The following is a 12,586-nucleotide window of genomic DNA, read 5'->3' on the forward strand; positions in this document are numbered from 1 at the left end:
AGGTCTTTGTCCCCGAGATATAAAAACATTAAAGGCTTTCATCTTTACTATCGGATTGACGTAATTCACGTTTTTACGGAGATGAAGGAACAATCAAAGGCTCTAGATTTTAGCCTTCAAAATTTCCTCTTGTTTCAGCTAGTCGCAAGATAATTATTTTCAAAAGTAGTTAACGTTCGAGCGCTCTGAACGGATACAGCAGGGCTGGGCTACCAAAATTACGGTTAGTTTTAGCGGCGAAGGTTGCTTTGAAATTTGTTTTTGGTTTAATTTTATTTTGTTTTTCAATAAATATCATTGAGCAAAAGTGAAAAGACGGGAAATTACTATCGTTCATCATACATACATGTGCATTTATAAACAATTATTGGATGAAGAATAAGCCTTCGGCTTCGGCTTCGGTTGATAACACTAACCCGGAGACCTTGATTATTCCGGATATCACAAAAACGAATCTAATCATTGTTTTATTATAGATTGTTTGAAGAAAATAACGACAAACGCATTATCGCAGCGATCACAGTTTATTTTCAAACATTTTCAATCACAAAAAGTTTAGTTAAAGAAAACGTTACAGTTGTGAAAAGTGAACTGCTTTGAGACTTGCGAGTGAGAAGACAAATGCACATCCCTCCTGATCTAGGCAACTCAGCGAGCATAAGGCCACAAGGGACAATATCCGGGGCTTATCAAATCAGCCAAGACCACCTCTTGGTAAAAGTATACTCAAGTGAATTTAAAATGCATGATGGCGCAACACTTGTTGCTAGGATTTGGTTTTATCAACGGAGTTGATAGTGTAAATTGGCCACCGTACAGATATTCTAAAAGCTGACGTTGTCCCCGGGGGGGAATAGCTTTCACGGCTAACGGTTATGTTTTTTTCGTCACGGTTAACAAAACAAGTCCCAAACATGGAAAACAAAGAAACGTCTCTCGTTGAAAATGAAACAATTTTTTTTTTTTGCTTTTTGGGGTACACTGTGTTTTTTAGTAGGGTCTTAGTGTACATATTGAATAGAATAAGACATCGGTCATCAGAATGGAACTTACACTTTTGTCAGTACCTCCAACTTTGGGCAAGAGAGGATGAGGTGATAGAACGTATCCCCATACATGGGCCAATGATCGCAGCTATTCTTAGAGAGGTACCTGATTGGCAGTTGTAATGACGTAATGAGAAGTTAGATATGCGGGGCGTTGGGAACGAGAACTTAAAATAGCTTTGCTAAACTAAAAAAATATTTTAAAAAACTATGATGGGCATGGGGATCCGTTCTCTTACCTCATCCGCTCTTGCTGGGGGTTATTTGGGACTTGTTTTGTCGTGTCAGACAATCCTAGCGGGACCGAATGTCAAAGAGAAGAGCAAAGGAGGTAAAATGGTGTCGAGTGCACTGAAGTCTCTAAATATTTCGAAATACTCCCTATTCCACTTTTCAAAATAAAAAAATCACGTTAAATGCTTTTACTTTTTTTTCACTGCTAACGGTTATTTTTTATTTTATTTTCACGCCCAACGAATTAACCCCATTGAGATCCCCGCATAGGCATGTCCCGTTGCATTGCGCTGCATGATTTTAAAAGAAAAGGCTCCGAAACCGTGTTTAAACTAGGCATTTTCAAAGAAGAGGCTACGGGTAGCCTTCACTCTGTTCCGAAGGATTTTTAGCCGATTTCCTTTTAAGTTCACAATATTTTAGTGTTAATTTTTCTGATACAATTTCAATTCCGTGGTCCGAAGTCCAAACTCCACATTCCGTGGCAAAACCATAGGGTTAAATGAGATCGTGGAATAGTTTTTCACATTTAAAACTGTTGTTAACAGCATTGATTCCCAAACCAGTAAACGGATGCTTTACATGTTTCTACGATGGTAACTTTACAAAATAGGTCCGCAATGCGTACTTGTGTGGGATTTCATTCAAATAAACGTTGATGATTAGCAATACAGTGAATGTAAAAACATTTTGTTATGTTATAGTGATAAATGTCGAGTAAAGATTCCGTAGAATCCCAAACTGCAGACGAGAAAACGGTTAGGGGAGAAACATGTTTGCACTTCTAGTTTCAAGGAAATTGGGGGTGCTTACCAGTTGTCAGAATTAACCGGTTGGGATGACCGGTGAATAATGGTTTTCCAAAATCAGCAAACCAGCCCAACGAGATGGCGCTTACCATTTGCAATTGTTTTCGGCTGATTAGAGACTGGAAACTGGAAAATTTAGCAAACGGTAAGGAAATTTCCACTGTTCCGTTCAGAATGGAAAAAGAGGGACTACCCCTGTTTTAACATTACCAGTAAATGTGCAAAATTTTGACAGGAAGTTTGAAAGCCTAGTTTTTTAACTTGTGAATCTACAGAAACTGGCGCCGTCACGCAAAGTGTCAACAAATCGTAGTTAAAAGAGGGAACCTCAAATTGCTAATCGTAAATCTACAGGATAATACTGGATTTTGTCATTAAGTTATATGTGTCCGTGAAACTTCGGTTGTTGGTAGCAATAAACGGAAGTTGAAAGTAATGAAATCATTCAAGTATAAATTTTCTTCTGACAGTTGCGGTTTCTGAGGTAGTCTCCCCATCTAAGAAGAGTTTACTTACAGGAAACAGTTGAAAGTATTTTTAACTGGTCTTGTCGGCATTGCAAACGTACGCCTCTTAATGAGGAGATACCAATTCGATGACTTAGTGCTGATAAATGAGAAAAATAAATGGTCATAAATCGTACGCATACACAGGAAAATCGCGACCCAAAATCAGAGCCGAATCCTATCTGTTCGAAGAACAAAGTAATAAAACCGCTCTAAAATGGAAATACAAAGAAGTAGTACTTCCAAAAAGCAGCTCTTCCTCCTATGAATGGAATTGGAAATCTTAGTGGAGACGTCGCATTAAATCGAAGTACTACGACAACTCTAATGAAAACTCCATGCATCTCATTTGAAGTTCATTAAACTTTTGTAACAAACAATATTGAGCACTACATTATGCCTCGTTTATTGTTTCCGCTTTATAGCATTCCAGATATCATCTGTGATACCAGATTTTGCTAGTAAACTCAAACGTTTTAGAGTGCAAATATCACCCAATTCTAGAAAATCGTCTTTCAAGTTTGCTGGATCCAAGATTTGGGAATCTGTGCCCCCTGAGACTAAGCGTCTGTCATTTATTTCATTTAAAAAAGAATGGAAATGCGGTCTTTGGATTAATCAAAGTTGAGTTTTCTGCTGGCTTGATGCTGAGTAAAATTATCTCACCCCCTCTTGCTTTTAAACTTCATCTTACTTTACTTTACTTGCCCTAGTACTTAATTAACAATTAGACCCGTAGCCCGCAAGGGCTATTTCCGAGGGAGACACTTCTCAAATCTGTTGTTTTCAACCATTTTGCCGGAACAAAACTTAACACTAGGCTACTAGGCGCCGAATTTTTTTTTGACACACCGACACTTGGCGCACTGCTTTCCAAAACCTCGGTTCTTCGCTCATAACCGGGATTTGGCGAGCCAATCAGAAAGCTAGAAATGCAATAACCAGGGGCTAACTAGTGGACTAATGCAAATCCTGCATTTTGATTGGATACGCTACTAGATGACTATTACTTTACTTGCCCTACTTAATTAACAATCAGCCCCTTCGCCCTCAAAGGCCACGGGGCAATACAGCAACTTTTCGACAATATCATCCCGGAAGTTACAAAGAAAGCCACAAACTTCAGCATAAGTGCGTGACATATTCAGTGGTACGAAACTGTGAAGTTCAAAAGCTCGAAATTCTCGCTGTCGATAATTTCGCGTTTTAAGATTACGTAACAGCAACATAAATGTTTTACCTTAATGTTTAAATCGTGAAGTAATGTACTTAAACACAGTTATTCCATTCGGTGCTTATTGTTTCATTTGAGGTGCTTATCCCAACTCGTCGCGCTTACGCGCCTCATTAGCGATTTATCACCTCATATCTAGAGAAATGATAAAAAGTAAATACCCACAGTACTTACTTATTTAATTACTTTAATACTAATCTTAAGTAATTAATTAATAATACTCTTTTAGCCATGTATTTTTTGTTTGTTTGTAATTAGTTAGTTTATTGGTGTGGTCGATATACTATTAATTGTATAAGACTCCAAATAAAACATGTCTGTCTGTCAAACATAAAACATGTCTATCCACCCGAGAAGGGGTTGGGGGGGGGGGGACTTCCATATTTCGTCGGAAATTTTGAAAAAGAACCCCTAAGAGGTACCAAGATCCCGTCTTGTGGGCGTGGCATGAAATTTCTTTCACCCCTTAGGTACCAAATTATGGGTTTAATTTGACAAAATTAAAAATAGTTATTGTCAAATGTCTCCTGTCATAATTTTTCGGCTCAGTACCCTAAAAGGTACCGCTAAAGCACCCGCTGTGGACCTTTTGAGGCTGACACCCTAAGAGGTACCTAAACCGCTTTTTTAACCCCTAAAAAGTACGACGAACACTCTTGTCCTTTAAAATGTAATCTCCCCCCCCTTCCCCCCCGGGGGCTACGCCGAATACGAAGCGTGATCGGTGTACCGATCTGTATCTTCACTATCTTATACCGAAAACATCTTATGGTTTTCGTTTCTGCACACTGCAATAGATCGTTTTGAAGGACTGCACATACGTCCAGGATTGACCACACTGACCCTATAAATTAGATGCACACCCAATTTTGACATCAATCACGAACTGTGTCTTCAAGTCTAAGGAATTGCTAGCTATTTCCAACAGTAAGGTAAAGGCAAAGGTTAGAATTATATTTAGGTTAGGATACATGTACCGGCTTATCTTACTTGAGGGCGTCATTTGGAGCACGCTAAGTGACGTCAATTGTCTGTATTCTGAGACACGAGTGATGAAGAGCAATTGGACGCTTATTGAATTCCGCGTGCATCTCGTTAGATGTCGCCTCGTCTCGTCGGTTCCTTTCTAATTTCGTGAGTGATCAGTCGCTTTGCTACAAAAGTTGATTACCTTATCAGGTTTGCTGGGTCAAAGTTGTTTCTTACCCAGGAGGCTGTGAGTATCTAACAACTGAACATTGTAACGCAATCTTTCATTTTTTTAGTCACGCTGATTTGACAGTTCAAAGTTCGCAACGCTTCGTTGCGAAGAATCATATTTCAATTTCCATTCACGTGGTCAAACTCGACTCCAGCTAGATAGTGACTTACCGCTTTTCTTAAGAAAAGAGGCGACTGACTCTGTTTCTCACGAACAACAGTGATACCTTAAACAAGCAAGCTTAAGCTGGAGAAACATGAGATCTTGGACTGATTTGCATGACGAAGGTGCTACCACACCGGCTAGTGGCGATTGCAAACAGCGACAAAGCCGCTACTATAAATTCTTTCAGTCAACGCTTTCCAGCCGGCGGTTTTTTTAAAATCCTATGCTTCACAGTTTCCCCAATCGGCATCTAAGAGGTTGGTATCGTATATGAGTTTATAAAATCATGGAACCTTTACTTTGTTTGGCTTGTTTTCGAGGGGGCATCGTGATGCTTGCCTCGAGGTCACCGAAGCATGCCATCGCGCTCATCGTGTTTTTCAAAAATTTACGGTGAAGTTGCTGTCTCTTGAAGTAAGAATTCGCATTATCTAGAAAACATCGTGATAATTTGCCGAAAACAACAAAGATCAGGTCAGTAAAAACAATACTGGCTCAGTGAATCGATAGTTTTCAACTTGAAACGCAGCTAATTGTGGCACCGCGTGCGGTTGGGTCAAGCCGTAAACTTGCGTTTTACGTGAGATAAGCGTATTGATTCCTCAATCGTATCGCAAGAGGTTTCGCTGAACTAGAAGTGGAATTTAGTATCAACTCTCAAATACAGATGCTTCCGAAACACTGCATTCAAATCGACGAACGCCTCAAATAAATTACAGATCATTCATCGACGCGGTTGACAGCGTCAGTACAAAAGGTCATATCAGGGTGTCAAACTGCGCCACGAAGAAACAGCTTATTTCTCGAAACACCGTACCTTACCGATTGACCCTCATTCAAAGTATTTACTCTTTACTAGCACTAACATTTCAGCCATTTCAGACATTTCACATTTGTTTGTAGTTTTGAGATTTGCATTTTGAGTCACTGCCATCATTTTCTCGTCACTTGGTTCGTGCATAACGAGGAGAGTCGATTTGGATCACCAAACACATCGATTGTGTTTAGAAATTGAGCGCTGCTTTCGTTACTTTAGGCTTTCTTTGGGGCTATTTCGACGTTCTCGCTGTGACTAACTTTAGAAGGTATCGAGCTGAGAAGTTCATTGACCCGGACGTGTATTTTTAGCAACATCTTAACGTCACCGTTATAACTGATAGTTTCTGACAAAAATTCTGATGTATTCTGGTCAGTAGTCGATATACTATCGCATTTGCTTGGGAAATATCAAGACAGACGAAATTGTTTTCGTTAGTTTCGAACTTAACTGGAATGTCCGGTTTAGAGCTCGTGTTTCACGAATGGCTGATTATGCGTCGTTAATTTTCATTTTGATAGAACATCGACCCATCAAACGTAAATATTTTTTCTGTTGTGGCCAACGCAAGACTGAACATGCCTATAAGTGACCAAACAGTCAGCTTGGTGAAAACGCGTTTTATTTTTCTTTAAAATTCCACAGCTCGCTGGATGACCTCTGATTAATTGCATTTCACACCCAACCGCAGCGGAAGTAGTGACGTGTCGCGTCGCTGTTCATCTTTATGTCAAGTGCGTGAGCAAATCAAAATTTTCATTCGATGAAATTTCGCCTTGAGCTTCGATCGGGATAACTTTGCAAAGTGGTATACTTGAGTTCCACAAAAGCACGAAAAGCTTTATCCAAAGTGCTTCGAGCCAGAACGCGTTACCAAGGCAAATAAACAATATAATAAAAGGATAAGAGATTGACGGGGTTTCATCGTTGGCATTCTAAACATTCGCCTCTGTTAGACACACAAAAAAACGTTGTCGTCTGACCCTCTCAATCAGTGTATTCATGCCAGGGATGCGTCTCGCCCCTTGCCGACAGTTGTCGCGCTGAAAATTACGCATCTTCCGTTAGCGTGATATCACTCAATGGTTTGGTTCTTGACGAAGCCAAGACTTATCCACAAACGGGAAATCGAATGTTTAATAGCCGATATGGTGGATTGGTTTCGTTTCGTTTGCAATCCATGACACTCCTTTATCGACGTAAACCGTCACCCATGTCGGACGAGTAAACGAAGAAAAAGCATCCACATGTTGGGGAAGAAAAGGTTTGTTAAAAATAGAACTCAATGTTACGTTTCAGTGAATCAATATGGCGGCTAAGACCTGGAGAGCGCTTTGGCAACTTGCGCAATAACCCAGAGATTCTTTTTCTGCTTTCTTTTTTTTCGGTGTTCTTAAAGAAACCAGACGAAGGGAGTGTTTTCTTAAGAAAACACAGTTTAGAAAGTGCTGAAGACGAAGAAGTGTGCTCAAAACATCTGGTTTATTGTGAACTTATAAATCGGTTTTTATACAAACCTTTGGGACTTTTTAATGTGTAGTATCCAAAACGCGGGGCCGCAGTCGGGGTTCTATTCAAAACTGACAACATGCTGAGCAGTGTCCAAGCAGAAAAGAGACAAAGGTCACGACTTCTTTGACCAATCGGGTCAACTATAAAACCCCCTGCATGATAACCGCTTCAGTTTACCGACGAAAATTCAGGTTTGCTTAAAGTGTCTATATGGTTTGTGGGGTTTTCCTGGTTTGGTAACTTTATGAAGCGCAGATAACTGCCTGGATTGTTTTTTTTTTTTTTTTGGCATTCTGGCCAGTTTTCGCCATGAAATCTCCGTTTAAAAGTCCCGCTTGAGGCACGCCCCTCACAGATGGCGGAGGACTTGGGGATTGGTGTGGTGATGACGTCACTGGGCAAGTTAATGTTAGTAATGACAGCAACACAATCCATCCTCTTCCTTGAATTTACGATTATCGTTAATTCTTAATTTGCTCTGAATTTACTATTATCGTTAATTCAGAAGACTGAAAGCTTGATATGGATTATGGGAAGTGGTCATATATTTTTTTAAAAGAGAACCCAAGTGTATGGAAGTAGGACTCGAACCTGGGAATGTTCATTATTAACCCGTCACCTAACCACTTGACGACCGCACCGCTAGCTGCTCAGGAACAATATTTTAAACACCATTTGATAATGCTGTGTTATCAAACGACAACAAACAATATTCACGATTTCCAAACTTCACGACTAAGCTAAACATTTTAAATCCAAGCTTAGGCTTAAATTATTAACCTAGCCTAGGCCTAATATTTTTTTCAGCAGCGATATTCTTTGGCAGACTTTAAAAATGTTTTTTTGAAAAACGGGTTGTATTGATCTTCAGTGGTGAAGCGGAAAGAAGCGGTTCCTATGGAGTAGATGCTCCAGGTTCTAATCCAATCCACGGATGTGATTTTTTTTAATTTCCTTATTTTCTCTGCTACCACAAGTCCTGGGACACAGTGTCCTAAATTAACGATAATAGTAAATTGAAAGCAAATTAAGAATTAACGATAATCGTTAATTTAGAGAAGAGATCATGTTGAGCAACAAATGCTGCAAGTGAAAGGTCCAGTGATGCAAGGCTCAATCACCTGATGGCCCTTCATGTCCACAGGCACAGGACTGACAAGACAAACCATGTCAATCCCAGCAACGAGTTTGTGGGGCAATTTCGAGACCCGAAAACAATTGTTTGGGAGATTTACAGCGAACGACCTGCCCCGAAAGTCGTCTTTCCTGTCAAAGGCAACTCAAACAGATCAGCTGGGAAAAGACCTGGGTCCTGCAAGTGATAAATTGATCCCCAAACACCGGGCAAGTTGGATACTGAATTACGGCTGCTATCTGCAGAGTGTGAAGTGCAAACTGCTGCTGAATGAGTGCGGTTTCGTTCAACTACCGTCATCTATATATGGCACGGTACTCGAAGGCATTACTTCTGTCGATTGTAGAACAATAAATCTTGTCTACGTAGTTGTTCAATTTTATGTAATGTTTACAAAACGAGCAACAGTGTTTTATCGAGGTTTAAAAACACGAGGCGTAGCCGAGTGTTTTTAGACCCGATAAAACACGTGCTGCGAGTTTTTTGAACGGCTTCAAAAATATTCCACAAAGAGCGTGTCCCTCTTGTTCAAATTGTGATGGTGAATATTAGCATACAAGAAAAACAAGCTATGCCTTTTTAGTATTCTTTATATAAAGAATACTAACGAGGAGTGTTTTATCAGGATCAGGATATAAAGCTCTTACACGTGACGTTTTATCGGTGTTTTGATAGGCTCATGAATTATTAATGAGTTCTTGAAGGGGTATTAGCTGCCTCTTTCAGTTGAATACATTTTAGAAAGTCGTTTTAGGATGGCTGTCTTGAACGGATTGGTATTTGCACTGATTTATTTGACTAAAGCTACAACCATCTTTATGACCATGTCTGCACTGCAACAAGGTCTTATTAATGAAGCTTTGCCGACGTTGCCGTTACTGCCAATGTTCCAAATTTCAATGACTATTCGGACCACTCAGTTCAGGAACCACGAATGGGAATGGGGCCGGCCGGAGGCGCTTCAGCCCCCACGCTTTTTGGTCACACTTTAGGCACTCGCTCAGCCAAGTTTACCCCCTTCCCCCACTGGCACTGTCTTGGTACATTTTCATGCATCGGTTCTCTTTGTTGTGTGTGAACCCGTAAATTGATATCGAGAGCACGAGACTAAGGCTTTATTACACTGTTCATTTTCCTTTCTGGCGTTGTGGTTGCCTTAAGAAATTACGTTGCTGCTCACCTTTTCCTTCCTTATCTTTCGTTTTGATTGCAGTTCAAAGTGCGCTCTGGACAGTCCAGCTTGGGAAGAAGTCACTAAACGATATCAGGACATTATAGAAAGAGAAAACAAACTCCTCCGTTCGTTTCCCCTCTACCATGGGGGCCAGATGCCACCACTGGCTGCTTGTGCACCACAGGCCAAGAAGGCGTTATCCATTCCTAGAGGCGACGAAAATAAAGAAGAGCGCTCATTGCTTCCCACTGTGAAGGGGACACATACTTGTGAGGTTGCAAGGGAGGATATTTGTGATGTTGTTTCCGAAACGATAGAAGATAAGTGCCTCCCCAAGATCTTGGAAGTGTTTAGCTTGAATTCTTCAAAACCAAACAATGCGGTAATTGAAAGCCGTAAGAGAAAGAACCCACAAGGCTTGACTCATGATTACATCAAGGAAATAACGTCAACAGATGTGGCCGAAGATGTCAAATTGACTACCTCTAAGCGATCTTGTGCCGTACCTTGTGATTTTATAGACCTCACGATGGACGATGACGACGAAGCAAGCTACAGCTTTAGTGAAACGTCGGTGAACACTGCTGCTCAGGCAGTATGCGTGAATGGTAACATGCACAGCGAGCAGGGACAATCCAAGCAGTCCGCCCAAGATAAAGGGCTTGAATCTCGTAGCACAAAGTGTAAAGTACCCAAACGTCAACCGGTCAATGAGCAGAAAAGGAACTTTACTTCAACTAACACTGAACTAAAAGAGCTGCGCAATGCCAAGAGTACCTTTGATGCAGGTCGCACTAAAAGCGAAGTTGTCATCGACAAAGATAACAACGAGTGCCTTGGTGAAGATAACAAGTGCGAAAAGGAGGTGGACGACACAAACCGTGGTCCTGACTCTACTGGCGATTGCAAAAATGTCAGTTATCAGTACCGGGGCGTTGATAACGAAAGCAAACCTTTACGACTGAAAAATCGAGAGAGTAAGATAACAGATCTTAAAGCGTTGCTAGCAAGGCAAGAAGAAGAACTTGCTAGACTTAAAACAGTAGCAAAATACAAAGCCGTTACAGGTGACAACAAGAAAAAAGCATCAAGGGATACGGAACTGAAGGATAATTTGAAGATTGAATTTAATAACGATAAAGTGGAAACAACTATTTTACCCGTTAATCTAGAAGATATCTGCCAGCACGTGTTGAAGTCCTTCGACATTTTCAATGCGCGACAGCGGAAGGGAAAAGAAATCTCGGGTGACACAGATCCAAGTGATGTCAAGAAAATAATTGGTTCCAGTCTTCACGGCCACGTAAGCGAGCAAGATAACTTCCTATCCCAACTGGGTTTGAGGAGAAAGATATCGGGATTGAGTTGAATAACGTCTTCCAGTTCATTTAAACGGCCTGAACAACGTAGGCAAGTATTCTTTCGGATGTTAAAGCGTTTAATGGGTTGCTTTATCATGATTTAAAATGCATATTCGGCGCATGTTTTCACTTGAAAGTCTGGAATCCTTTCCTTTGGAACGTTCAACTGTGGACTAAGGATTTTATGAGAAGCAATTTCGGCTGGCGTTAGTTGTCCTAGTTTCATATTAAGTGAAGCTATGATCCTCGCAATTACGAATGCAATTTAAGCAATTGTGTAGAGAAGCCTCACAAAATGGAGGAATTCATTTGAAGTCCTGAATTTTTCACGCCTCTCTAACTAATTGCTTAAATTGCATTCATAACAGCGGGGATCATAGCTTCACTTGATTTCACATCCGCAGTTCAATGTGACTCATTTCATATATCATTTTGTTCAGTTTCATATAATAGCCAAGCTATGTTCTTTGAATAACGCGTCAATAAATCGGTTCTTTGTCCAGACTGTATAACAAAGGAAAAAGTGTTTTAATGGAAAAAAGAACGATGAGAGTGTATGATAATCACTTGCTTGAAGGATAGGAACAGGCAAGCCGATCGCACTTTTATCCCCAGGGGGCTTTACAGAAGTGCCAATCGAGTTTGGCCTCTCAAAATGAAGAAGAGTCGTGGTTTTGTTTTGGAATACACTCTTTGCTTTCTCGATAAGCCAATGAAAAAAATATGACGTCATGGGTACCTCTGAAAGACAGAGATAAAAGCTATTGTTTGGATTACAGCGCTGTTTTGTCTTGAACCAAATACCTCAATTTCCATGGTAGTGAAAGTCGTATATGAATAGTTACACAAACTGTTAAAGGCACAAATGGTGGCTTTCCATGTCTTGACTGCTTCGACATTGCTAGAGATTGCTTATGTGGCGATTTGCCTTCCTTTGGAATCGGGGATAATGCTAATCATTTTCGCTCAAAAAGGTTGCGGTATCTCCGAATTACGCAATTTGTATGCTTTGATTAGCCTCTGTTTTCGGGCATATATTACCAATTCAGCTCATTTCAGTTTAGTTTATTTACACTTCATGACATTGTACAGATTGGAACTGTAACTATGTAAGATGAAAGCTAACATTAATGTTTACAGGTGGGAAGCGTGCGATGGTCAAAGGAGCATAGCGTACCACCGCATTCACGGATTGAAACTGAAGGACGAAATGAATGAATGCAATGGCTAGGCTGAGAGAATTAAATTATATATACAAACGGCACTTACATTGGGGAATTTACCAGAGTTCTTTTGTATTGTTTCTTGACTCGATTGTAAATAGCGAAGACTTTTCATATTAATAGGAATGCCCCCTCCCACATTTTAATAATGACAACTGAAATTGAATGT

General features: G+C 40.3%; 1 protein-coding gene across 4 annotated transcripts in view; it reads left to right on the forward strand.

Moving 5' to 3' along the window:
- The first annotated feature begins 5,152 nt into the window (after positions 1 to 5,152).
- Positions 5,153 to 12,586, forward strand: part of LOC138000006 (uncharacterized) — a 10,411-nt gene continuing 2,977 nt past the window's right edge. Inside the window, exons 1-3 of one of the 4 annotated variants that reach the window (XM_068846110.1) lie at positions 6,720 to 7,276; positions 9,873 to 11,243; positions 12,335 to 12,586. The exon at positions 12,335 to 12,586 is cut by the window's right edge and continues 2,832 nt beyond it. In XM_068846110.1, coding sequence (XP_068702211.1) covers positions 7,260 to 7,276; positions 9,873 to 11,202 — 1,347 coding nt within the window. In that variant the 5' untranslated portion in view covers positions 6,720 to 7,259 and the 3' untranslated portion in view covers positions 11,203 to 11,243; positions 12,335 to 12,586. Of the gene's footprint in view, positions 5,453 to 6,719; positions 7,277 to 9,872 lie in introns of those variants that run through there. The other 3 variants (XM_068846111.1, XM_068846109.1, XM_068846108.1) reach the window with 3 other exon arrangements.

This window comes from Montipora foliosa, chromosome 4 (genome assembly GCF_036669935.1).
Source record: "Montipora foliosa isolate CH-2021 chromosome 4, ASM3666993v2, whole genome shotgun sequence".
NCBI classification, from domain to species: domain Eukaryota; kingdom Metazoa; phylum Cnidaria; class Anthozoa; order Scleractinia; family Acroporidae; genus Montipora; species Montipora foliosa.